Below are 27021 nucleotides of genomic sequence, written 5' to 3'. Positions count from 1 at the left end.
AGTGTTGATTGTGGATGCACTGCTGTTGATAGTGTTGCTATAGTTTGTTTTCTTGTACTCTCTGGCATTTTGCTACAACTTGTCGCATATTCAAGGGAAGTGAATGTTGCAGTTGGTCGTGGGTCTAATAGAGACTGCACTCCAGTTGTGCATCTTCCCTCTCACTCGCACTCTAGATTAACGTATCAAGTATTCATACTATTTACCTAGACCCTGCATCTTGTATTCCACTGTTCCCCAGTAAAATACCGCCTACTGTAAACAGACGTTGCACCAACAGCTTTGTTGCACAAATTTACCTGTTCGATTCAATATTTAATTGATTTCACAGAAGGAAATTAGAATTTTTCACTCGAACAGTGCGATTGTTTAATAATAATTATAAACGATGAATGAAGACAAACAATTCAATTCTCTTGTACAAGACATAAAATAGTCAATGGAGAAAGTTTCCTTTACGATTTTATTATTTATTAGATGATTTTAATCGATCATTCGGAAGAGGAATATGCAGTCCAGTTGTTCAGTACTTTGCCTGGTAAGGCTGTTAGCCTGGTAAGCAGTCTAATAAGTCTTTCTCCTGTTTACAGCCTATTTCAACTTTCTCACCTATAATGATACTTCCCGATTCCAACTCATCTGCTAGAGTATACCATTCACCAGCCTGAATTTCATGGAATTCAACCAGGAATTGTTCAGAAAGATTTCAGTTATCCTGGATACCATAGACCAACCATAACACCTTCACAATTGCTGGTCCGAGGAAAAATTTGACCGGAGATTTTTAACTTAATAACTAATTTCTTATTCAAAAAATATTAAAATTAAGTACATTTTTTAATTTTAGTACATTTGAATACATAACTTTTCCTTTAAAGAATTTCTGTGATTTTTCTCAAATTTATATATTATATATATCTTTAACTTACAGTTTACAAATTTAAGAATAAAGGTTCATTCAACGCCAAAAGGTACACAATTTGGTAAAGAATTCATTAATTCTGAACAACATGAAGAGAGCTATAAAGTTATGAAGTTTGAAGGTTTGAAAACCTCCATAATTTAACCTTATATATCTCATTGCGTATTATGGCTAGAATATTGAACTTTAAAGCAGTTATAGAGCTCTACAATTTCTCTACAATTCGGTAAAGAATTCATTAAAGTTCGTTAAGAAGTCATTAATTCTCAACATCACGAAGAGAGATATAAAGGTTTGAAGTTTAAATGAATTTGAAAACCTTCAAAATTTAACCTTTTCTATCTCATTAACTAACACCTTAACAAAAGCTTACAGTTTAAAAAGTTAAGTACAAGGGTTGATTAACCCTTATACCAATTAACTGCAGAGATCTTTTCGTGCAGAATGCTTTTAGTCGGTCCCCAATGGATCCTCAATAACACTTTTCTTGAGAAAATGTTTTGAACGAAATAGGCAGGTACGTAAGTAGCATTGGAGTACTTCGCTATAGTAGGTGTAAGAGCATTTAGGCAGTTCAGAGTCTCGGAAGCTTTAGCCACTTCTTCATACTAAATTTTATCAAAATCGCACTAAGCTTTATAGAATTATTATAGTAATAATGTAATTATATATTGGCTGACTTGCGTGGAGGGTAACTCTCCTCCTTGAAGGAGCACAGCGTCGAGACTTCTAAATGTCATAATTTCATTATTACAGGAAGTGAGAGAAACCGTAAACCCAAAGAACTCGATGACCAACTACCAACCTATGGATAATTGTATCTTACTATTAAATTTGTATTTTCGTTAATAGCACTCACTTTGTTTAAGAGTGTTTACAAATTTATGAATTGGAAATTAGTTGAGGTACAAGACTTATTTGATTTCAAATACTAGCAATAGTATCTAGGGAGGGATCTAGCAACTATGGGCTTGAATCAGAATAGACTTATTTATTGATTAATTACAAAATACATGAAAGAAAAATAAAAGATTTTTGGGGAGAGCTTACTTTTCTTGCCATCCTCAATTTTTTGAGCAAAGAGATAATTACTCTCCTCATCACTCAGTCCTCTTTGTCCGTTATACAGAAGCACTGGTAATTTATTGCAATAAAATAATCAATAATTTCGTTTTTATAAATTCATTTTCTATTAAAATGTCGTGTTTTAGAATCTATATTTACAGATTGCGCAAGAATGTTAAAAAAATACGTACAAGAATCTGTCTACTAAAGTTTTTAATCAAAATACATTCGAAACTTTCTTGTTTAAAGAATTTATATTTTATAAGAAGTTGTATCACACAATACCATCTCCCTGTTTATCTAAATCTGAACTGTCAAACTGGGTGCTACAAAGGGCCGACGTTATAAATGAATGTGTGACTCGTATTTGTGTGTGTGTATGTGATGTTGCTGTTGGAAGAAGGTTGTTGTATTCCTCCAGGTTGGTAGGAATGATGCACCAAAAAAAAAAAGGAAAAGAAGCGATAGAAACAATAGAAGAACCGTCAAGGCAGGCGCCCCATCGCAGGTTATTTTTATTTGTCTTTTTGCTACCTTGTTGTCCTGCCGTGTTGCTGGACCGGTAGTAGCACCCACCCACGACTTACCTCCACTTTCTTCCTACTAACTTGATTGCACTGCTAAGATGGGACAGTTTAATAAGTGGTTTCTAACCAACCGAAGTAAACATTCCAAGGCGGTGCTTTAGATCTTTTTATCTGTAATTTTCTGTTAGAAAAACTAATGTGATAGAAATAGAGATAGCTAGATAGACGTGTACATATATCTAGCTAATTTGACCCTTTTAACGACAAATTAATTGTTTAAGAGTAAATTAAATTTAAATAAGCCAAAATTTAGTAATATCTGAATTAATTGCAACATTTAAAAAAATACTCAAATCCAAATCCGGCCATTTTGGACCCAATAATCTTGTTCGTGTCATCAAACATTTTCATAATAATAATCTGAATGAAAATTCAAAAGACTCTCTCTTACTGCAAGTTAGGAAATACAGTGGAATAGCAATTTCTGTGGATTTTTACCTTTTCTTACAAGGTAAAGAAAGCGACGCAATCTTTAGTTAAATCTTCAATTTCGAGTTTACGCCATAAACAGCCTTTTTTGAAGATCCCTAAATGCGGAAAAGTGGTTTCAACTCAAAACCGGAAAATCGCAGAATGCTGAAACATTATATTTAGATTGGCCCTAACCAGGCGCAACAAAGGAATCAATATCCTCTTTCCAAAAGTACCATTTTTTTTTTTAGATAGCTGGTTTCAAAGTTTTTTAAATAATTTACTTGAACATTAGAAATTGCTAGAAAATAATTCCACCTCGTTGGTCGGTTAATGGAATTGATTTTCATTTGTATTGTGAATTGGGTATTACATTTTATTATTTATGAAACAAACGTCTGGGAATATTTAATCAGACAGAGGAATGTTGCTTAATCTCCCAGTCACATCTAGAAATGCATTTATTTTTTATTTAATTTTTTTTGGAACCAAGAACTGCAGGTTCCATGAGTGTTCACACTGGGTACCAGTTGACATGGGTTCACTCAGGTAGAAGCTTATATGGGGTTTTTACCTGTCAAAAATAGAATAATGTATTTTCCGTTTTTTTTTATAATAATCTTCACCACTCTAACGGTACCACTCGCCATAGCTTTTCTTCATACGTTTAATTTTATTATTGGATAAATCTTTGCCTAGATGGATTGTAAAACTTCTTTAAACTATTTAGATAATGGAAGTAAAAAGAATGGATTTCTTTTTTGGAAAAAAACATTGGAAATTCGCACTTCCGTTTACGCCATTTTCTACAGGAGTTTTCACCACCGAGAAAATGTTTATTTGAATGTATCAAATTTTGAAGAAAATTGATTCTGCTATTTTCCAAAAAAAAACTTTTAAAAAATATTGAGAAATTGTTTACTATTAATGCTACTCTTCTAGTAAGTCCACCGGAATCCCAATCCAAACATTATGTCTGAGTTTCGGACGGTTTTTCGTCTTTGTAGTATTTTGTACACATAAACACCTAGAAATAGGGATCCTTTTCTGAGAACTTTTTTTTTTTGGACTCAGAAATTTAAAAAAAATCTACTTCCTATTAAAACACCAGTTCTAAAATTTGTCTCAAATTTATTTTCTTCTCACATCTTCTTCAAGAATCACTTCTTGTATCAGCTCAAAGATTAATTTCTTCGGTTAGTGATTAAAGAATAATGGTCTGAATTCATCTTCTTGAAACGAAGTATTTCCTTCAGAAGAAATGACGATTATTAAGAATGAAAATTGTATGCAAATTAAAAATAATTTACTTGAAAAAGCTTTTAAAGATTGAACCAGGGAAGGTCGAAATGGAGGTAAAATTAAGTAGTAAAAAGTAAACGAGATCAGTATTAAAAGAATGTCATATCAAGAACTATCTCATCAAAGATCTAGTATTACTTGGATTTCATTTTAATGATAAACTCTGGTCTCTGATTAAGTCGCTAACCAATAGAATAAACTAAATAATCGCAAAAACCGAAAACCTTGCAGTAAAAAGCCATTATCAGAGGCTGGCCAAATAACCAGAAATTTTGACAAAATGGTTCTCATTTTATTGCTTTAAAATTTTCTAAACCAATCTGTAACGGTTATAATAGCATGTGGTCAGGTGTGACAACATAAGGACGATATATTTCCAACCAGTCGGCGGTAGGGCCCAACGTGGGTGGTATAAATACACAGGGCTTACCTACTGAGATCCAAATAGTTAAAGGGACGGATTATTATGTTCCATTTCTGGTTAAATGGATCAGTTCCTAAAAATTACCTTTTTATTTTCTTTTTGGTTTTGTGAAATTGAAATTCACTGTGGCGAGCTCTGTCTGGTATCTAGGCTAAATATCAAATTAAAACTTTCTGAATTTTTTCTTCGCTTTGGAATTGCGGCTGAAATTCGCACTAACACACACACACACACAAAAAAAAAAAGACCTTTTTTCCTTGTCCAGAACAATATCCCTTAAGGACAATACAAAAAATGCTGTAAATAAAAGAAATTAAACATGATAAGCCCTCTTTTTAAAACTGATATAACTATAAAAAATATTACGAACCACAAAATTATGTACGAAACAAATCATTATTGAGCCGTTCGCTGCGCAACTCGATTAACATAACAAAAACAAAAAGTGGGAGAAATGTGATGAAATAATGTACTTTTTTTTTTAATTCCGTTTATAATATAAATTCAAATAAATACGTATACCGTTATCATTCAGCACCTGCTACTGAATTTGAGTTATTATTCGATGGCAATAAAAGAATTGTAGTTTAATGGTTTTAATCTTTATTATTTGGAGGATTTATTATACAAATATAAATAGTATGATGTGATTGAACTAAGTGCTTTGACACTTAAGTTTTAAGATATTTCAAAAAGTAGAGTTAATCGATTTTTGCAGTGAATGGCTCAATTAACTATTAAATTAAATTTAAACAATAATAACTAAAATTATTAATTGGTACCATTTTTTAGTAGCTACATTAAATAATTGTATAATACAGTTTACACTGTTGCGGTGTTAGAGGTAGAAAGAAACCCTTTTTCGTTTAAACCAGTGGTTCCCAACCTTTTTATGACCTAGGACTATTTTTAATATTTTTGTTGCTAACAGGGACCCCAAGGTTCAATATCACAATAAAATAATTTTATATTTTTAAAAACAAACTAAAATTAACATTGTGATTATGTTTTCAATTACTTTAATGCGCTTTTTGAGCTTGCATTCTCTTAACAAGATGGGTAATCCTGGGATTCATGAAATTGCTCAAAGCTACAAGCACATCATCATTTGCTTTTTAATCGACTCCTGGACTTGTTCTTAGGCGCTCTACGCTCGCTCGACGTCCCTCTCACCGCGCCGTCACGTGTCAAATAAATATATTATTATTTTAAAAATGTTAAAAATGTTTCGCGGACCAGATTTTAGTTCTTACGGACCACTGGTGGTCCGCGGAACACTGGTTTAGGAGGAAACTCAAAATAAAAATCTGCACGATATCTTAGATTCTCACTCGTAAGAGTAAAAGAAAGTTTGGACTGAACACTCGCTCTACTTAATGTTAACTGCAATTCATGTGGTTGTCTTTAATATTGTAGTCTGCCATAACTCTCTTGAATTTGATTTTCAATTGCTGAATTTAAATTGATGAATTAAAGTAAAGGCTTTTTCGCGATAAAAGCAAGATAAGTTATAGATTAATGAAAGGAAACTGCTGCGGTGATAAAGATAGTTCTTGTTTCGAACATTGCTTATAGGTTGGCTTCATTTTGTAGATGTTACACCAAAACATACTTTTTACCTAGGATATCTGTACTTCTATGTATATATTCAATGCGCTGGATATAAATATTGTTATAGCCACCAGCCTACTGTTCCGTAGGTAATATTTCAATATACACAGGTATTACATTCCCCAGGGAGGGTTATCAAGGTAAGATCACAAATCACTTCTTTTCTTTATATACACATGGGAAACGAGAAAATGACATCATTACGTGGGTGGGATTTGCCCTGCTAACTCACCACTGTGGTGAGGGATTTTGGTCAGAGATGTTTTTATATATATATATTCTTTTGTTTGTGTAAAACTTGCATTCAGCCATGGTGACTTGATGAGGAAATAAAGAGGGGCGGAGCTGCACATCCCCCCAAGGGGTCAAAATATAACACTAACACTACTGAACAATAGATATAACCCCCACACAACACCCAGTATATACATACATGGTATGATGCAGACATAGCTAGCTATCTGCTATAAATATCCCGCGTGGTGGCTAACGAAGCGCGTCCCTCCAAATCATGTTGATAGGGGTATACGAAGGTACTAGATTCACGAAGAGGAAGCAGCAGTCAACTGCCTACCCCTAGAGGTATTCATACTTCATGAGAATGATGATTGATGTCGGATCTGTGGCCAGTCTCTGGGGAACATCTCTGTCATATGTCATTTACAGAGTTTCGCCTACTCCATCTTCCAACCAAATGCATCTCCTGCACCTATCAGTGGATACAATGACTTCATATTCTTGGTGTCTACAAATATATAATATTTAAAACTACAATATTAACTTCAATTTTAAATTAAACAAATAGAATATTTATTTAAGTTACTAGTGCGGAAAGTAAAGATTGTCTTGCGACACGAGCCGAGGCGATTACGTGCTAGAAAACGTTTCCCCGAGAATTACACACATTATTCCAACTAAGCTAAGAAATAAAAATACATAAAAGTTGAAAATTACCAACATAACCAAAACTCAAGTAAACATCGGTACAACGGCAACACTTGAAGAAACAATTGTAGCAACAAGCCGATACTTCAAATTGAAATATTCCAATCACTTAAAATAAGGAAAACAAATAAGTTGGGCAAATCGGAATAGTATTTACACTAATTGTAAGGTTAACTTAAGTTTGTGCTCAAAACTGAGGCATGCGCGAACATACCAAACCTCTTGTACACAAAACATGAGCACAAATTGTTCGGGAAAAATTAGTCTTTGCTGTTTGTGTTAGAATAAATTAATTATATATTCGTTTATGCGTATATTTTTACCGAAATAAACAATAATTGAACTGAATAGGTTTGTTTAAAAATATTACGCAGAAATCTAATATCAAACACGAAATCATTATCGTATCAAGGCGTGTGCTGACAGTGCACGGTTATTGAAATCAACGCGGACTGCAAGTTCATGATGCCACGAAGTAATTTTTGCACTTTTAACCATATGGTAAAGTCCGATTTTTCAAAGACCGATCGTAGAAAAACTGTATTCATCTGAACTGAGCCTGAATCTTTAAAAATGCAATAATCTTTATTTGTTCTTCCAATGGGGTTTTTCATAACATCGTTGCTAAAGTTATTTATCTAAAAGCAAGGTAATTTGCATTTAAAAATTGTTTCCGTTATTAGTTGATTGTTGAAACTGACGAGATGTCAACGTTGAGTTTGTTATCGAATGTCCCTGGGCAATTGCTTACGAAGGAACTTTATATTACTGGTTCTGTTATCAAACAATGTGAATGAAAACAATGAACAAATCGGGAATTAAATAAAATCAAAGGAGTTCAATGACGAACACAAAAAAATCGTTGAACAAATCTCTGATTATGAAATTGCCTAGTTGGTGGTAAATACGTTCGTGATGTTAAAAATTTCGTGAAAAGATTATATGCCATTCACACTAAAGTTTTGTCCAATTCAAAATTCAGTGAAAACATGTTTAGGAACATAGTCATCGTTGGGTGAGGTTCTTAACGATGTGGAAGTAAATTGATTTCCGTCGCTGTGTACTTCTACTTGAAATTTCTTGGCACAAATATCTAGATCTTGCAAATGATTTCCGACTTGACTGAATGATGACATCATGCTTCATATTAAAAATTTTGACTTCATGTTGAGATGTAGACGTTGAGTTAGGTTCTCTTTAACTTACCAACGTCTACCGTTTTTCCAGCTATTATCTACCTTAATTAATAGTTGATAAACTGAAACAAAAATGTTCTTTAAGGAAGCAAGTCTTTTTAAACAGCGATAGTCTTATTAAATAGTTTTTTTATGGTACCCAAGACATATCCTTCAAAATGTCTAAACAATTATTTTAGACAAGAAAAAAAAAAGGTCTGGAGAAGAATAATTAAAAATTAAAAAAAGAAAAAAAGAAATTGTTTATAGAAGGGGAAACTACAAGGTGGCGACAAAGAGTGGGGATCAACTGAAAAGAGAGACACGCCTCCTCACTTGAACAAACTCAAGTTTGTAGAGAGGGTAGTCTTTGCTTCAGCAACTGTCCAGTCAATACTGCTCCCTGTAGACAATTCTGGAACTAACATTTTCTTCGTTATTACGACGCAAAAAATAACAGCCCAGGTAAGAAGCACACGGATGGTCTCTTGGAACAAGTTTATAGTTTATATTTTTTATTCGAAAAAATTGGGCAATATTTTAGCAAAAAGTGAGTGAAATTAATGAGTACCTAATTTGGATGTTAGCAAATCGCATCTGTTCTCATTAAACCGTCATAAATCAATATTCTCGAATTACTAAAATTCTAAAATAATATGGAATAAAATACGGAAAAATTTGGAAAAAATAAGGTTTGGATATTACTTCTGATCAAACGATTTCACACCAAATGATTGCGCCATTTAATCAATCCAAGGATAAAGATCTGTACGCTTGTGAAATCTGTTAAGAAGCACTGAGCTTCATTTCCTTTACATAATGATGTAGCAGAGGATCTTTTTCCATGGTAGTCTCCACCTGAGCCAACGCTAGCAGTGTATCGTCCATCTTAGTACCGAGTATCTTGTGCGGCTACAGCTCCATGCGTCAGTTTGTTCTTCAGATCATATCTTGGCAGCGCAGCCGAACCAGGACAGCGCTGTGTCCTGCTTGATAATCGGCCAATTCGCGCGATACCAAGGCTGGTACAATGTTGGCAAATAGTCTGGTAGCTCTCTGTTCGTTAAGTCGCTAAATCCTTCGTAGGCTTTTATTGGTTCAAGAATTGCCATCATTCTGACCGTCAAACAGTTTTGTAGCTTTTTTCTATAGCTGTTGTCATACCTTTGCAAGTTACCAAGTCGACCAAAGATTATCTGAAGTTCTTTAATGTACTATGAAGTATTACCTTGTTTTTTAATTTAAGATAGGGAAGTAGTTAGCTATGCGATTAGCGTATTGGATTCCTTCGCGGAAGTCCCGGTTCGAATTCAGCTGCACACGTTACAGACAACACTGTCCGGAGGCCGGCAGTGCACTGAATAAGCTCCGGGCGCCAATAACCTCAGATGTTAAAGCACCTTATATCATTTTAAAAAAAAGCAAAATCAAGGCGTATAACATCTTATTTATATTAACATCTTTATTGAAAAGGACATGGGCGCCCAGAGCTTTTTCCAGTGCCCTGCCAGCCTTCGGGCATTGCTCTCTCGTTACAAACAACACTGTCCATCACCAAACAGTGAGCTGTAAGAAGCTCCTGAAAGGAGAAAAATATGTACAAGTAATTTTGTGGCATTTCTGTAAAACAAAGGAAAATATGTAGTTCAAAAATACTTCTGTTTTCCGTTGCTGTTCTTATACTTTGTACTAACGGCATCGAAAGAGAATTAGACTATTATTAAAAAATACAAAAAAATATTTTTCAAAAGTTAATGTCAAGAATAGATTTTCAAAAAATTGGACAGAGCGCTTATATTGAAGGAATGGTGGTAAAGATGAAGTTTTAGCCGACTACTCGCCTAGAAAACATCTTAATATAATTGAATGCCTTTAAACTTATTAATTTATTTAAATATTAATAGAAATAAATAGTTTGTAAAATATGAAAGAGCATTAAATCCTCCTGTGATTACTAATAGGCCTGTACAGTTAATATTTTCTATAATTTATAGTCAAATTTTATTTAAAGAAGGCAATACGTAGATCTAGTAGGTTAGTGTGGCTCATTTCCTACAAGTTGAGACACATGTTTTTTAAGGTAATAATAATTTGTTATCCAACTGTGACGTATAAAAATACACTTATACATCTTTAACTTATAATACATATACATATTTATTGTAATAAATGCATTATTTATTTTAGTATCAAGAAGTTATAAACTTTTTTTTTGCATCTATAAATCTTGTCTTATTGGAGTCCAAAATATAATGACTAGATGAGAAGCGAAGGTTTTTTTTTTAAGGAAATGAGTATAAATATAGGATAAATTTACTATATGGGTGCGTGACTTGATAGAAGCATTCTGTTGATAAATTGAATCTTACGGCGAAGCAACTGTAGTCCAAATTTTTGATTCAATCTCAGAGAATTATTTATTTATTTATTTAATATAGTATTATTCAATCATAAAGAAAGAGTTATTGATTGCTTACAGATCTTGTCGCGGTGGACAGATTGATGATTATTATCAATAACTATTAAATATTACCATAGCTATTTATTTATTTTCTGTTGGATATTTCAAATTGAGTTTTTAATAACGTTTTAATCTAAAAATTTCTAATTTAGAAACACATAGCTCTTACTTACACCATACAGCTAGTAACACCGAGCATCACAATAAAGAATCACCAGAGGTAAGTCTATTCCTAATCCCTTCATAGAATTATCTATCCCAAAACAAATTCCACGTAGAAAAATTATTCAACTAATATGTATATTCTGTTTGGAGGATTTCGGTCGTTGAAACGCTTTTTCTCACTCTTATGACGAAGTAGAGGACAATCCGAATTGTCCGAATCTACCAAAGAACCCTTAACATGGTACGGACATTCACTAAAAATTTGGAGATGATGAGATGATGATTTGGCTTAAGAGAAATTTAAGATGGCAATAATTTTTTAGTAGAAGCTGAAGTAAATCGAGACGGGACTGGCAGCAGTGTATCCAAGAGATTTTATAAAAGTATAGTAGCATAGTTGTGTATAGATTCGGTATAGTAGTTCAAAAACGAAAGGTAGCTTGAACTTTACGTTTCATTTTAGTAACACCATAAGATCTGACTGATCGTTAAAAGTTAAAAAACATAACCGGATGTAGCACTAAATAATTTTTCACTTTCTTTAAAATTTTCTCGAAATTCCCTTTTTTAAAATTTCTTTACACACAACTCATAATGATAAAGTGCAAAGCTCATAGCACTCAGTTCTACAACTTTTAATGAAATATATTTCCATAAAAATTCGACTAACGACTTTTCGTAGAAAGACTTCTGGCTAGAGTTCGCTCAAAAGTGCATTATCTTATAGAACAATAAGTAAGATTAAACATTTTTTGCTGAAAGATTGCTGGACCAATATTCCAAATTTATTTGATCGAATTACCTCTTTTTACTGATTGAATCTTTCACTTTTCTGAATTTCTTTAAAGTTCGCATTTAGATTATTTTCTAAAAACTCTAAAACTTTAATTTCACTTAATTTACTTTTCTTGGAAGTTTCGGTTTTGAGGCACTGTTATAAACTGTTTTACAAACTCGAAGTTTGTTGAAATTTTCGAATTAGAACCACGAGTAGTAAATGAAAGTGATAAACCAAACAAGATCTTTTTCTCGAAAAAACGATACAAACTGTTGTAGTTTTATCGTCGAGGCCTCATGTTTGATTAATATCAAACTATATTATTGAGTCATTGCGTTCTAAATATTAGAACCAATTTTGAAAATAAATGAAAGATGGAAAATAATGAAAGCGAAACAGTTCTAGGCTTAAATTTTCTTTCTAAATTTACTACTTAATCTATTTCCTCCCATTATTTGAATCAACATAAACTGTCTTAATCTAAATCATTCTCTAGAAGAGCACATGTTTTCAGAAATAGTTTTGTTCGATATTTTGTCTACGTGTGGTATATGAAAGTGTAACCGAAACCTCAAACACCCAGGGTGTTCAAATATTAAAATCCCTTTAGGAATCATAAGTGAAACGGGATTAAAAGATGTGGACAAAATTCATCAATCGAACTGTCAGTTGGTTATTTTGTGTAAAATTTTTCACATATTTTGAAGAGTAATTCCATAGTTTTGCTTCACATGAACTAAAACAAAGAGCATTTTGACATTATTTACCGCAAGTTTGCAGTAGAAGTAAAAGCTCAGTGTTTAATTTTAGAAAATTAGTTTTCTATAGATCCACATATTCATTAAAATAAATTTTATAAATTAAATTGTACAATTATTATAGTCAGGGTGGAATTCGTTGCGAAAAATCTCATGAGTTTAAACTTAATTCCCGTCTCAGTATCTGCAAAAGATTCACCGTGAAGTTACGGTAGAAACTTAACTCCAGCGTATCCAACGTCTTATATTTTTCAATAACTAGTGCAAAACGTTCTTTACTCTACTAATTCTTATTAAAATTTTTAACTGTTCTGTTAATGAGTTGGAGAAATTATTGGGGTAAATTGCTTTTATTAAAGTTCTCGGAGAATCTGGAATATGCTGGAACTGGAACTTTTATATAAATTAGGTATTCAACATGACGAATTAAAAGTGTTCCTTTTAAATTGCCTTTAAAGAAAGTCGAATAAGCCTTTTACTTTAATTTCTTAAATTATTACATCGCAAGAGCAAATTTGTAACTAATGAAATCACTTTATAAAACTGCTTTACGGAAAAGTTTCTTTATCTTTTTTTTAATCGCCGCTTTCTAAATATTAAAACCTTCCAAATGATTCCACTAAATTCTAAATTCTTTTTTTTTAATTAATTTTATAATTATTTAAAAAATTAGCTTAAATTTTTTCACTTAAATTTGTATAAATTTCTACAACCGTGATTTGTTTATAAAGGAACTTGTCATCAAACATTTGACAGAAATTTTAACGATTTTTTTTTTAATTCAAGGGACCAAAAATATTTAACTATATATTGTTCCAACTGTCCGGAGGCATTGTGTTGGATAGTTGTAGCCAAATGTATAAAACGACAGACCTGGCTGTCTAATAGTGATGGGCTATTTGAGCGGACTCGTTCCATTGGAACGAGTCCGATGGTGGAACGAGTTGATTCAAATCCCTATTTTAAAAAAAAGTGATTCCGCCCCGCCCCAAAAAAATTAAAATGAAAATGAGACAGCAGAGGTTTTGGAACGATTAAACATAAGAACAAATGTCACGTAATTTATTAAAATATATCATTAACAGTTAGCTTTTCCAGTTAATAACAAAACTATATTTCTTTTACACACATTAAGTACTATCCCTAATTTCCAGTTGCTCTGATAAATATAAAATTAACAACGTAACACAAATATTAACCCAAAAATAGGCTAGTCAATTATAAATTAAAGCAATTTTGTCATTATCTAGCTTGACCACTGGAAGACTGGAGTTAACTTGCTTCAAGAGGATTCAATAGAGAAACGGAAATGGGTAGGAAAGTATTCCATAAAAATTCTAACCCTTCAAACAAAATTATAATTACTCACAATATTTATCTAATAAGAATTGAATATCAAGCTTTTAAAATATTATCTTATTGTTTTACAAAAAGAAAAAGCTGTGTGCTTAATCTTTAACTAAGCGCTGGACACTCTTACTCTTATCTTCATTGGCGTAAGTTTAAACGTGTACATGTCCGCATGACGGTCAAAGTAAAACTGAGCCAAAATGTAGTATTACCTAATTGGTTTACTTACTGTAGTATCCCTCCCACTCTATCACCTATTTCACAAACATTCATCAATTGGAAATATTTTGTAGTTAAATATTCGTTTCATTTGAATACAAAAAACATAATAACGCTTTCTTAAGATGATTTTAATTTTTAAATTTTGTTTTTGTCCATTACTCTTATAAAATACGAAGAATTTCAAATAAAATATAATACACAAACACAAAATGATCTAGTATGCAGGTGGAGTCAGTCGTGGTTGCCATGGTAATGGAACCGTTAAACGACTCCGGCCCAACTCTAGCATTTTCATTGGTTAAATCCACTGGAGTTGGTGGAGTCGAATCCGGAGTGATTTAAATCCTTTTGAAACCGGACTCGTTCCACTTTTTCGTTCACTGATTCTAGCCAATAGAAATTGCTGGAGCTGGAACCGGAGTCGTTTAACGGTTCCGTTACCATGGTAACGACGACTGACTCCACCTGCATACTAAATCATTCTGTGTTTGTATATTATATTTTATTTGAAATTCTTCGTATTTTATAAGAGTAATAAACAAAAATAAATTTTAAAAATTAAAATCATCTTAAGAATCTGCTTAGAATAAATAGAATAATATTTTGCTAAAAAATATTTCCAATCGCCGAATGTTTGTGAAATAGGTAATAAGAGTGGGAGGGAGTCTGTAGTAAGTACGCTCTTTAGGTAATATAATTTTTTTGTCTCTAGATATGTAGCTATAGCAATAAGGGCCATTTCAATTTCATCTTTCGTGCTGATAACAATATTTCATGTGTGTCTGTCTTCTGATGATAAGCAGATAAGGGTGTTTTCCAGTGGTAAATCTTAATTAAGTTGAAGAGCATGTGCTTTGTTGATTTCTAAAATATTTTCAAAGACTAATATTTTCCTAAATTAAATAATTATTTCATTTTTATCTTTTGTTTTTCTTTATTGAATATTTGAAAATATTTTAAAAGCAAAATATTTAATATATTAGTTTAATTTTTTTACTTTTTTATTTATTTTATTTTATTTATTTATTTATTTTTGCCCATCAACTACGGGGTTATTATCGCCTTTTTTACTATTGTTTCTTATTTTTTAAATTTAATATTTTATTAATTTTTAGTAAATTAATTTCAGACAAATGCCAAAACGCAGTGAAATTTGGAATCACTTTAATTCTATTGATTCTGTCAAAGCTAAATGCCGGTATTGCCACGAAATCGTTAGCTTTACAAGTGGCTCTACTAGTAATTTGTTCAGACATATGAAGAGAAAACATCCTATATCATTCAATAAAAGAAAGAATACAGAGCAAAGCACTGAAGAGATCCCTGTTAAGAAATCTCATTTAACTTCTATAGACACTCAAAATTTAAGCTCGCTTCCCTCTACTAGTTTAGCTTCCATCCATTCAGAAGTTGCAGATGTCGCTCCTCTCTCTTCATCTGCCCATAAGGCTCCGGTAATTCAAAAATCCTTGACTGACTTTGTAGAAGTAATCAAACCTTTGCACCCCAGTAAGTCCAAGGAAATTGATGAACAATTGCTCAAAATGATAGTAAAAGAATATCATCCTTTTAGTATTGTTGAAGATCAAGAGTTCAGAAAATTAATTAAATTGCTTTGCCCCAGTTATAATGTACCTTCACGAAAGTATATATCCAACAGTTTACTCCCAATGATTTATAAGCGGGAAGAATCAAAATTAAAAAGTAGATTCAACGAAGTAAATGCCGTTTGTTTAACAACTGATTGTTGGACATCGGTGAATAATGAAAGCTTTATTGCTATAACTGCCCACTACATAGACCAAAACACAAATTTACAAACACATTTATTGAAGTGTACTAGTTACTCTGAACGACATACAGCGAATAACTTGGCCTCACACCTGCAATCCACGGTCCAAGAATGGGAACTCACCAATAAAGTAACTGCCGTTGTTACTGATAATGGTGCAAATATTGTTTCGGCAGTAAAGCAGTGCAATTGGAGGCATATTTCTTGTTTTGCCCATTCAATGAATTTAGTTGTCCATTCGGGAATCGCAGAAATTCGCGTAACGACCGACAAAATTAAAGCTTTAGTAGAATATTTTAAAAGAAGTTCTCATTCTCTGACCAAGCTACATAATACACAAACACAGATGGGTTTCCCAAAATTAAAATTAAAACAAGACGTCCCCACTCGTTGGAACTCCACATTTATAATGTTTGATCGCGTTTTAAAAACCAAACAGCCATTGATCGCGACCATAGCTTTATTAAATCTACAGGGTGAACATAATATAACAACAATCGATTGGGAAATATTAGAGAGCGCGGTTCAGTTATTGCAGATATTTAATGAAATTACGGACGAAGTAAGTTCGGAAAATTATATAACAATTTCTAAAATTATTATATTCTCGCGCTTTATGACCGATCACGTTTCAAAATTTTTGCACACAAATTACAGACCTGAAATACAATCAATGGCTCGAGTAATTTGCGCTAATATTTCAAATCGGTTTTCCAATTTAGAATCGGTAGAAATTATAGGTCAATCGATGATTTTAGATCCGCGATTTAAAAACGAAGGTTTTTCGAGCGACATTAAATTCCGGAAAATGTACCATTCTCTTGCCACTAAATTATCATTTATTCAAATTCCGAAAGCTTCGTTATCTACCGATGTTCCATCATCCACAACTTCTACTTCTAGTCTTTGGCGGGAATTCGATGCAAAAATTAAAACGTTAAACGCGAAACAGACCCCAGTATCTGCCAGTATAATTGAATTAGACAAATATTTGGCAGAACCTTTTTTAAATAGAGAAGCCAATCCGTTAGATTGGTGGAGAGAGAGGAAAGACTTATATCCCAGATTGTATGACGTTGTTTTGAAAAGATTATGCATTCCAGCCACTTCAGTTCCTTGCGAAAGGATTTTCTCTAAAGCTGGACAAATATTAGTTGACAGACGCAATAGATTAAAGTCGAGCAATGTTTCTATGATATTATTTCTGAATAAAAATTTACATTAATTAATTTCTTAAGTTCTAAGTAGCTTTAAACTTTAATCCTTCTCTAGTCTGTGATAATGCTGTGATAAAAATTATTCATTTTGTTTTGTATTGGGATATATATATATATATAGACGGCTTAGTTTTATTCATTATTAAATATTTAGTAATATAATTTCATTTCGTTAATCTTTCTTAGTTTATGTTCATTGTTATATTTTAATTTGTTTGCATGTACATATTTTAAGGTCCAACTAACATCATTGATACCTTTAACAACCTTATTTCCTTCCCATTTCATTTCCCCTCCTGGCAGGGTAACTTCAACCTCCCAGTGGTCCTGCTGGATATTAACAAAACTGCTTTGTTTTAAATCTTGTTCTTGTGTAAAGCTAATTTTATTTGATGTTGTCAATAACAATTAGATATTATATATCTTTTAAAACTGTTGCAAATTACATGTAGTTTTGTTATTAACTGATGAAGTTAAGTACTAATAAAATATTTAATAAATTGCATGATATTTGCACGAAAGCATAGGATAGGTACGGCAACTGGAATCGATGAACGAGTTTTTGGAATCGATTCCGACCCTGGAGTTGATTCAAATCCAATGATTCCACAGGCGGACTCGTATAGCCCATCACTACTGTCTAAGGCTGCGCGACTACCAGCAGGATGTATAACCGACTGACGAAGAAAGTTAGGAATGTGTAGTGGGGATAACTGAAGTGGAAGTAGGATGTCCATGCGCACGTTCGGTGCTGCCATCGACGGCAATTTTCTGCCCTACTGTGTCCCCTCTAAAAGTCTCTGAACCACTACCTTGTACGATCAGTCTGCGCTCGGAAGTTCAACTAAGTAGTACAAGTGCGTGCCGTATGTTTCAATTTTATTTCGAGTTGTTAATGGATAGAAAGAAAACATTTCCGGCGAACGGACAAAATTATATTAAAATTTGTCCTAAATTAAACAGTTCGACAACGAATTAATTATCTTGTGTTCTGATTTGTATCCGGCTTATTTTTTTGTGTACCAGAAGTTCAACCAAATGGAAAATCGTGAGTTAAGTTGAAGTGTTAGTTCTTCAGTTTTGGCACAAAAGGGAAACCATAGAGGAAACAGTGATTGTTTTTTAATTATTAATTAGTGTGTACCCATTGGCCAGGAAATGGTACTGTGTTTGTGATCTTAAGCTACTAGATGGCGCAGTGCTGCCGGCGTTATTCATCAGCCGCCAGTGCGGTTGTTGTGCTATTTACTTTACTGGTAACTGTGCTTTCTAAATATGAAACACCGGAACAGTGTAGCTGGGCGCCGGAAAACAACGAAACATCTAGCCGGATGGCCGTCAACTGTCAGTTAAGGACTTTAGCGAGTGAAGGTGGAAATTTTAGCCACTTACAAACGGAAGGTACAATACGTTTAAAAGTTGAATGCAGTGATGTGTTATTGTTTGAAAGTCCGTTGCCTCCAAGATCGTTTCAACGCCTACACCACTTAGAAGAACTGACTATATCTAACTGCAAAATTTTAGAAATACCAACCGACGCTTTCGATGGCCTACGGGAACTGAAATCACTCACTATTAACACCCACAATATGGACTGGGGTACCAGTAAAACTCTTGAAATAAACACTGGCAGCTTTGATGGACTGAGACTTTTACAAACATTAGAATTAGTCGATAGCAACGTCAGATCAATACCCGAAAATGTATTTTGCACATTGGGCAATTTACAGTCAATAAATTTAACCAGGAACAGCATAAGAGATACAAATTCACTTGGATTCGTTTCTAAGAGGACTTCAGAATCAGGCGTGACTGTGTCCAGAGTTGAGTGTAGCGGTGGTACAGATCTCAGGTCAATAGACGTGTCATACAATGATATCCGTTCTCTACCTGCCAATTCAGGACTTACAGGTTTAAGAAGACTACAAAACCTTTACCTGCAAAACAATGACATCTCTGAAATAACTTCAGCATCTTTGGCCGGCCTTACATCGCTCAGAGTTCTAAACATGTCAAGTAACAAATTAGAATCACTTCCGGAAGGTTTGTTCTCCAGTACGCGGGAAATACGAGAAATTCATCTCCAGAACAATTCGCTCTACGAACTTGCAAGAGGATTATTTCATCGTTTGGAACAGCTATTAGTATTGGATTTATCTGTTAACCAGCTAAGTAGCAATCAAATTGATGATGGTACTTTTGTAGGCTTAATTAGGCTGATTATATTAAATTTATCGCACAATGCATTGACACGCATTGATGCGCGCACTTTCAAGGACTTGTTCTTTTTACAAATATTAGATCTAAGGAATAATTCCATTGGTTTTATAGAAGATAATGCGTTTCAACCTTTATACAATCTACACACTCTAAATATCGCTGAAAACCGACTGCACCATATCACAGCTCATCTATTTAACGGTCTCTTTGTACTTTCTAAATTAACCCTAAATAATAATCTTATTGTGAACATAGACTCGCAGGCTTTCAAAAACTGTTCCGATCTTAAAGATTTAGATCTTAGCTCGAACGCTATACAAGAGGTGCCCGAAGCGTTAAGTGAACTCGCATTTTTGAAAACACTGGATCTTGGAGAGAATCAAATTAGCGGTTTCAGAAACGGTTCATTTAAAAATTTAAATCAGCTGACTGGCCTGAGGCTAATTGATAACAATATTGGCAATCTCACGCGTGGCATGTTTTGGGATTTATCCGGCCTTCAAGTATTAAATTTAGCTAAAAATAAAATACAACAAATCGAAAGAGGAACGTTTGAAAGAAATACCGAAATTGAAGCGATCAGGTTAGATGCTAATTTTCTAACGGATATAAATGGTGTTTTTACTACTTTAGCGAGTTTATTATGGCTTAATTTGTCAGATAATCACCTGGTTTGGTTTGATTACGCCTTTGTTCCTAGTAATTTGAAGTGGCTGGATATACACGGTAATTACATAGAGAGACTTGGTAATTATTATAAAATTCAAGATGAACTCCACATCAGGACGTTAGATGCCAGCCACAACCGTATTACCGAATTAAATGAACTCTCGATTCCGAACAGCGTTGAAGTTATGTTTATAAATAATAACTTTATTTCAAATGTTCACGCGAAAACCTTTTTTAAAAAAGTGAATTTGGCAAGAGTCGATATTTACGCTAATGAATTGAGCAAATTGGAATTAAATTCATTAAGATTGACTCCAGTTGCGCAAAATAAGTCATTACCAGAATTCTATCTTGGTGGCAACCCATTCAATTGTGATTGTTCTATGGATTGGCTACCGGTGATAAACAATATGACGCAGATGCGGCAATACCCTCGAATAATGGATTTGGAGAATGTTATGTGCAAAATGACTTATTCGCGGGGAACAGTGGACATTCCGGCGACTGATGCCAAACCATCCGAATTTCTTTGTAAATACGAGACTCATTGCTTTGCATTATGTCATTGTTGTGATTTCGATGCTTGTGATTGCGAAATGACCTGCCCATCGAATTGCTCTTGCTATCATGATCAAACGTGGAACACTAACGTAGTCGATTGTTCCAGACAGAACAATGATTTAATACCTAGAAGAATTCCAATGGATGCAACGCACGTTTATTTGGATGGTAACAATCTGAAGGAACTACAAAATCATGTGTTTATTGGAAGAAAAAATATGAGAGTTTTATTTGTAAACGCAAGTAGAATAGAAACAATCCAAAATCGTACTTTCAACGGTCTAAACATGCTCCGAACTTTACACATAGAAGACAACTTGATCACTGAGTTAAAAGGATACGAATTTGAACATCTTGCACATTTGCGTGAGTTATACTTGCAAAATAATTTAATCGCCCATATAGGAAATTTAACGTTCTTTCCGCTGAGATCGTTAGAAATATTGCGAATGGATGGCAATAGATTGGTCTCATTCCCTGTATGGCAGCTTACTATCAACTCCTATTTAGTAGATGTATCACTAGGCAACAATCTTTGGTCCTGTAAGTGTAAATTTCTGCAAGAATTACAAACGTGGGTGTATGAAAATAAACAAAAAGTTATTGACACGGACGACCTTTGGTGTTACGGCAACGAGACTAAGCCACCACACAGAAGGTTAATTGATCTGAATAATACAGTATGCAGTGATTTCTATTCCGGTAGTTCTATGATTCAGAATATTATAGTCTCTGATTATTTACCCATGGTGGTGGTTACTTTGTCCGCGTTTGTAATAGTAATATTCCTAACAGTAATCATGTTCATCTTCCGGGACCCACTACGAGTCTGGCTATACTCTCGTTACGGTATCCGATTGTTTCACTTCAAAGCAGCTTCTGCCAAACACTATGGCGAGGACAGGGAGAAGTTGTACGATGGTTATGTTGTGTACAGTCCCAAGGACGAAGAATTTGTTCTACAATCCATTGTTGCCGAATTAGAGCATGGAAGTCCTTCTTTTCAATTGTGCCTGCACTATAGAGATTTACCACACCATGCAGTATCCTCCGGTTCTCCTTACATGCAGCACACATCGCCCGTAGTGGTCGAAGCAGCCGAAGCAAGTAAAAGAGTCATTTTAGTTTTGTCGAGAAATTTTCTCCAAACAGAGTGGTCGAGGTTTGAATTTAGATCAGCTCTGCATGAAGCATTGAAAGGACGTATATTTAAATTAGTATTAGTAGAAGAAGGCAGTATATTACCGGAAGCTGAATTAGACCCAGATTTAAGACCGTATTTGAAAACTGGAGCAAGAATTAGATGGGGTGAGAAAAGGTTTTGGGAGCGCTTAAGGTACGTCATGCCGAGTGGCGACAACCAAAGAAAATCTTGTAATTATAGAAGGAATATAAACAACTACAGCATAGATTCTGGGGTACATCGCAACAGTGGTTCAAATCATGCATATCTTCATGATAAAAACAAACAGTCAGTATCACCATCATTACAACAGCATATAAATAACCATCCCCTGTTTAAACAAGCAGCCGCTGCGGCGGCGGTAACCAGCAGTGAGACTAGCGCTCCGCCGCCAGCCTATTCGTCCAGTAGCACACTATCTAGGACGCCCACCAAACAGCAACAAGATGATCCAAACTATTCCTCAGCAACTACGGCCACGCCGTCCCCAAGGCCAGTGCATAGGCATCACGCGTACAATAATCAAGATCGGCCAATGTCCGAGCATATTTATTCGTCCATAGATTCACCAGAATATCCTACTTTTGAGAGGGTTGAATCGAGACGTGCCAACGGTGCGGCACCCGGCCATCATAGCGGAAATAGTAGTAATACAACGCATCATGCGAATCAATCAAGTCATCACGGAGTATCGTCCCAACAACAATCACAACAACAACAACAACATCCGCCTTGGAGATCTGGCGCTTCTGTTGTTGATACCAGTGGGGTTCAGGCCTATCTCGTCTGATACGAGCCCAATCTGCCTTGGATATAGCTAAAGGTACAGAACACGTTACCTTCTTTTATCTCCTAGAAAAATATACAATATTTTATAACCGAAATTTCCGCACTATATACTTTTTTAGTATAGAAAAAAGAAGAAGAAAAAAAAAAAATTCATACACTATGTAAATAATAATTTACGAATACATAATTATAAATGTATTTGTAAATATTTCGTATAAAAAACGAAACTATAAACATATGTATTTAGGGAAACAGCATTGAACTCGGGCTGTGATATTTTATTAAGTAATTATTATTATAGTAATTTTGAAAACGAAATGCTGTTTCGTGCTTAATATTTTTGAAATTATTGTTTAATTTTCAATTTGATTAGTCACGCTATAAATAAATACACATATAAGTTCGTAAACTTTCAAAATATAACAAAAAAAAATCTGTTTAATAAATAATAAGAAATATCTGAGCAGGTATGAAAATGATTTTAAGATTTTAAAACTCTTTAAAAAATTATCTGATATTCTCATAAATTACCTGATCCTCAGCCAGATCTTTGTTTGTTTTTTTTAGATCAGAACTCCTTTTTTTATATTTCTTTTTTACTTAATACACTGAAACACTTTCTGCATACAAGTGTTATATGTATGTTTAGGTGTGCGCGTGTGTGTTTTTGTTTTATAGCCGAATTAATACATGTTTTCTGGTTATGTATTATATATATTAAATGCTATATCAATGTTGTCAAGATAATATATTTCTCTTTTTTCTTTTTGAATTAGCTACATGATTTTCCACTTAACGGGGCATTAACCGTTTTCTTCTATTCTTTTACAAATTACGGCGGAGTCTTTAGAATTAGTAAAAAGAAAAAGATTTACTACTTAAAAGTTTGTTAACTAACTATATTGGGGCGAAATATATATATAAAAAAAAAAAAATGGATGCATGAAATATCGAATCTTAACAAGTGGGGGAACTTAGATTGTAAACTAAATTCATCTCGTTAAGTTTTTGACAGGAGTAGCTGAATAAGGGCATAGATATCTCCCAAAGTGAGAATGTCTCATTATCATTTTGGATTTCTTCAATCCATATTGAAGTTATTGAAGTAAAAAAAAAATAAATAATATAATTTATTGATTTTTTAATTATCATTATTTTGGCTAACATTAAATACCTTATCTTCGTAATCATAAATAGTTAATTTCTTAATTGTATGTTTTTAACCAAACAGATGCATTTATTTTTTCATTATTTTTAATTAAAAAAAAACTTGAAAAATAGGCAAAATTTTAAAATTATTTTTATTTTTGCAAAATTTAATGGGAGCTGACCGCAATGTAGACCGCAATGTAGACCTACAATGTAGTTTTGTGCTACAATTATTTAAATTAGTTGAAAATGATAAATTTTACTATTCTTATTGTCAGCTTTACAACTAACATGTTTATTTGATGAGACGATAAACACTCTTTACTGCCAATCAGCTACAATCTCGTCTGGGATCCTACCAATAATACTGCAAATAAATTTATCATACCGGACCACACTCTTGATTATTCTACTTTAGTTTCGTATTCAAAAAGTGGATGGATTTTCATTTTTATTTCCTAGACAATAATGTAGTAAACGTTTTTACAAAATTAATACAAAAATTTAATAACAACTTTGTATTTAAAATAAAAATCCATTTGCAAAAGATAAAAAGTATGCATTTCTGCCAATCTTCATTGTGTTCTTGTATAACTTATTTTAATGCAGTATTCAATGATTACTTTATTTCCAAAATAGTTGCAATTTACATTACTGAGCATCGTCTTTCCGATAAGTTGGTAATTTCTAGCCAATAGAGAATGATTGAATTGTTAAAAAGATTAAAGTACTTGCAAAATTAACCAGAAAATTCAATAAAAAAAAGAAAAAAGATTTTTTGAATCTGCATTTCCGTGACTTCTCTTAACATATTTTACTTTTGTTTTTAAACAACTAACTCTGGGACTAAGTGCTAAGCATTAATCTCGGACTGATTGAGAACTGTGGAAAAACCGGTCTGTGACTGGGATGAGGTAAATTATTATTTATAAAAAAAAAATGCCTGATCTAAAAAGCTCTCTTCTTACTTCAGGGATGCATTTATGTTTACTTTAGATACTATGACTACCAGCCAAAGGTCGTTAAGTTCCATTAACGAACTAATTTTAAATTTTTAAATATACCAATTTCTTTTACTTCTCTACATGAACGAATAACTACTATAACCATTAAATATACTCCCAATTATTGCTAGAAATGTAATACATATTTGCAATTTAACCCATAGTACCTTATTTTTGGCCTGTTTCATTATATTTTTGCCATTTATTTATATTTCTTTTAATTTCTGCATTTTTTTTTGTTTAGTTTTTTATTTTCAAAATATAATTTATAGGTTCCTAATATTTTGATATAATTATTATGTAAAAACAAATTAATAAAAAATAATAATTAATTTTAGGTAATTTATAATTTACGAAAAAGTCTGCCTTTTTTTAATTATTACAATTCATTTATTATTTAAATATCTCTGTTGTGTTCGCATGAATTAGGCCAACAATCAAATCTTTCAGCCATTAAACTATATGCTAAATATTTTCAAATATTTATTAACGAACATATTAATATGAAAAACAAAAATTCTGTGATAAAATGAATTTATTTTGTTGGCTAAATAAAGAGACTTTTTTTATATTTACATATATAACGTCTATACATAGATATATATTATAAAACTTTTCTTTTTTTTTGTAAACTAGTCTGTAATAAATGTTTTCTCAGTTTTTGTGAGCGAGCTTTATTAACTGATATTTTGATTTTTTTCATAATTATAGTCTTTATATTTAAAACAAATGATAAACTATTAAATTATAAAGCCTAGCTGTGAATAATGTAAATAATTGGGTTCATAATTCATTGAAAACAACTTTTTTTTTGAACATATATGTATATTGTATAAATGTGTATAAAAAGTACTTACTAGTAAATAAATATCGTTTGCCTACTATGTATCATTTTGTATATTTAAAAGGAACAAAAAAAACAAAAAAAAGAACAAAATTTGGATAAAAAAGATAAGATTAAGAAACAATGAAATAAATGACTACGAATTATTGTATATATTTTTGTAAAATTATTATTAAAGTACTGTATGTTGTAGCTAGATGGCGCCAGTCTCGATTAATAAACAAATTTTTCGAACGAAATATTTATGACTTGTTTTTTCATTTTTTCATTTTTTTTCTATTTATTTTATTTATTTTTATTTAGCTTTATTTTAGAGGTTCACTTTTATTTAAACATCTTATAGTAAACGTCCCAGCAGTTGGTTATTAGATTGGTTGATTGACCGCGCCTTTCTTCATGGAAATAAAAACATTATTAACAAAAAATCAAACACAATCACACGGCCCTTTCTTACATAAAAACAACAATATTTCAGAAGGAAAGCTGTTTACTTTGCAAAAGGAGCCCCCACTAAACAATTTTAACTTCTGTCGTAAAAAGAGTGAAAAAAAAAAAAATGATTTTGATTCCAGAGGCGTTTAATATGTTTTCTGAAGCTATCCTGAAGGATTAGGGTGTTATTCAAAGATTTGTATTATTTTAATCTAAAAATATTTAAGATCGTCTTCTTCTATATATACATTTCATTAACTTAATAAAAAATCTCTTGTAAACGGAAATGTTTTTTCAACATTTAAATACACCAAGTTTGGTAAAGGCCTTGGAGAAAAAATTAAGGCATTTCAGATTCCATATGTGGAAATCAATTTGTCCCCTGAAACAATTTTTTTGAATAAGAAAAATTGTTCAAAAATTTAACGATATCTAGCGAGCTATTTTAGGAAAGAGAGAGGAAAAATTAGAGCCACTGGTTTGTAAATTTTGATATAATAATATAAAATATTTATAATTTATAGTTTCCATCTGTACTCTAACTCTATTAAATCTGCATCATTAATATGAATATAGTCACTAATCAATGAGACAGAATTGTAACTACAGTGACAAATTGTAAACCAACTCGAATTGACTGTCTAAACAGCCTTAAAAAAGCTGGATTTTCCTGAGATAAAGGCGAAAATATCTGGCTTTTCTAGTTCAAAATTGAATTAAATTGGTTAGATTTTAAAGAAAAAATGATATTGAGAATGAAAAGTTTATTAAATTCCGTTTGGGGAATTGGACTAATGGCGATGATTTATAAAATTACAAAGAAGTTTAACCTGGAGCTGCGAAACTTCCTTCACGATCCATTCGTATAGAATTACGTATTGTTCATGCACTGGCAGAAAATAATTTTCTCTAATTTTACTCATGGCACCTTAAATAAATGAAGTTGTATAAAGCAAATTTGGTATTTACATAACACTGGTTCTTA

The 27021-nt window shown here is 32.7% G+C and overlaps 2 protein-coding genes across 4 annotated transcripts in view; both read left to right on the top strand.

The window, feature by feature from the left end:
* Positions 1-477: 477 nt before the first annotated feature.
* Positions 478-17866, top strand: LOC141448511 (E3 SUMO-protein ligase ZBED1-like). The gene is made up of 4 exons (XM_074116899.1): positions 478-555; positions 11056-11123; positions 15306-16530; positions 17708-17866. The coding sequence occupies exons 1-4, from the start codon at positions 478-480 to the stop codon at positions 17864-17866; spliced, it is 1530 nt and encodes a 509-aa protein (XP_073973000.1).
* Positions 17867-17997: 131 nt separating this feature from the next.
* LOC141459970 (toll-like receptor 7) overlaps positions 17998-27021 on the top strand; it is a 405450-nt gene continuing 396426 nt past the window's right edge. For all 3 annotated transcript variants that reach the window (XR_012461680.1, XR_012461676.1, XM_074139586.1), the window contains exon 1: positions 17998-22641. Coding sequence is in view for 1 of the 3 variants with exons in the window: in XM_074139586.1 (XP_073995687.1) it covers positions 18376-22608 (4233 nt within the window). In the remaining 2 variants the exon portion in view is untranslated. The remainder of the gene's footprint in view (positions 22642-27021) is intronic.

Source organism: Rhodnius prolixus, unplaced genomic scaffold, assembly GCF_049639745.1.
Source record: "Rhodnius prolixus isolate KJV_2025 unplaced genomic scaffold, Rpr scaffold_1, whole genome shotgun sequence".
Classification (NCBI taxonomy): Eukaryota; Metazoa; Arthropoda; class Insecta; order Hemiptera; family Reduviidae; genus Rhodnius; species Rhodnius prolixus.
Note: the sequence above shows the minus strand (reverse complement) of the source record. Positions and strands in the feature narration are given on the sequence as shown.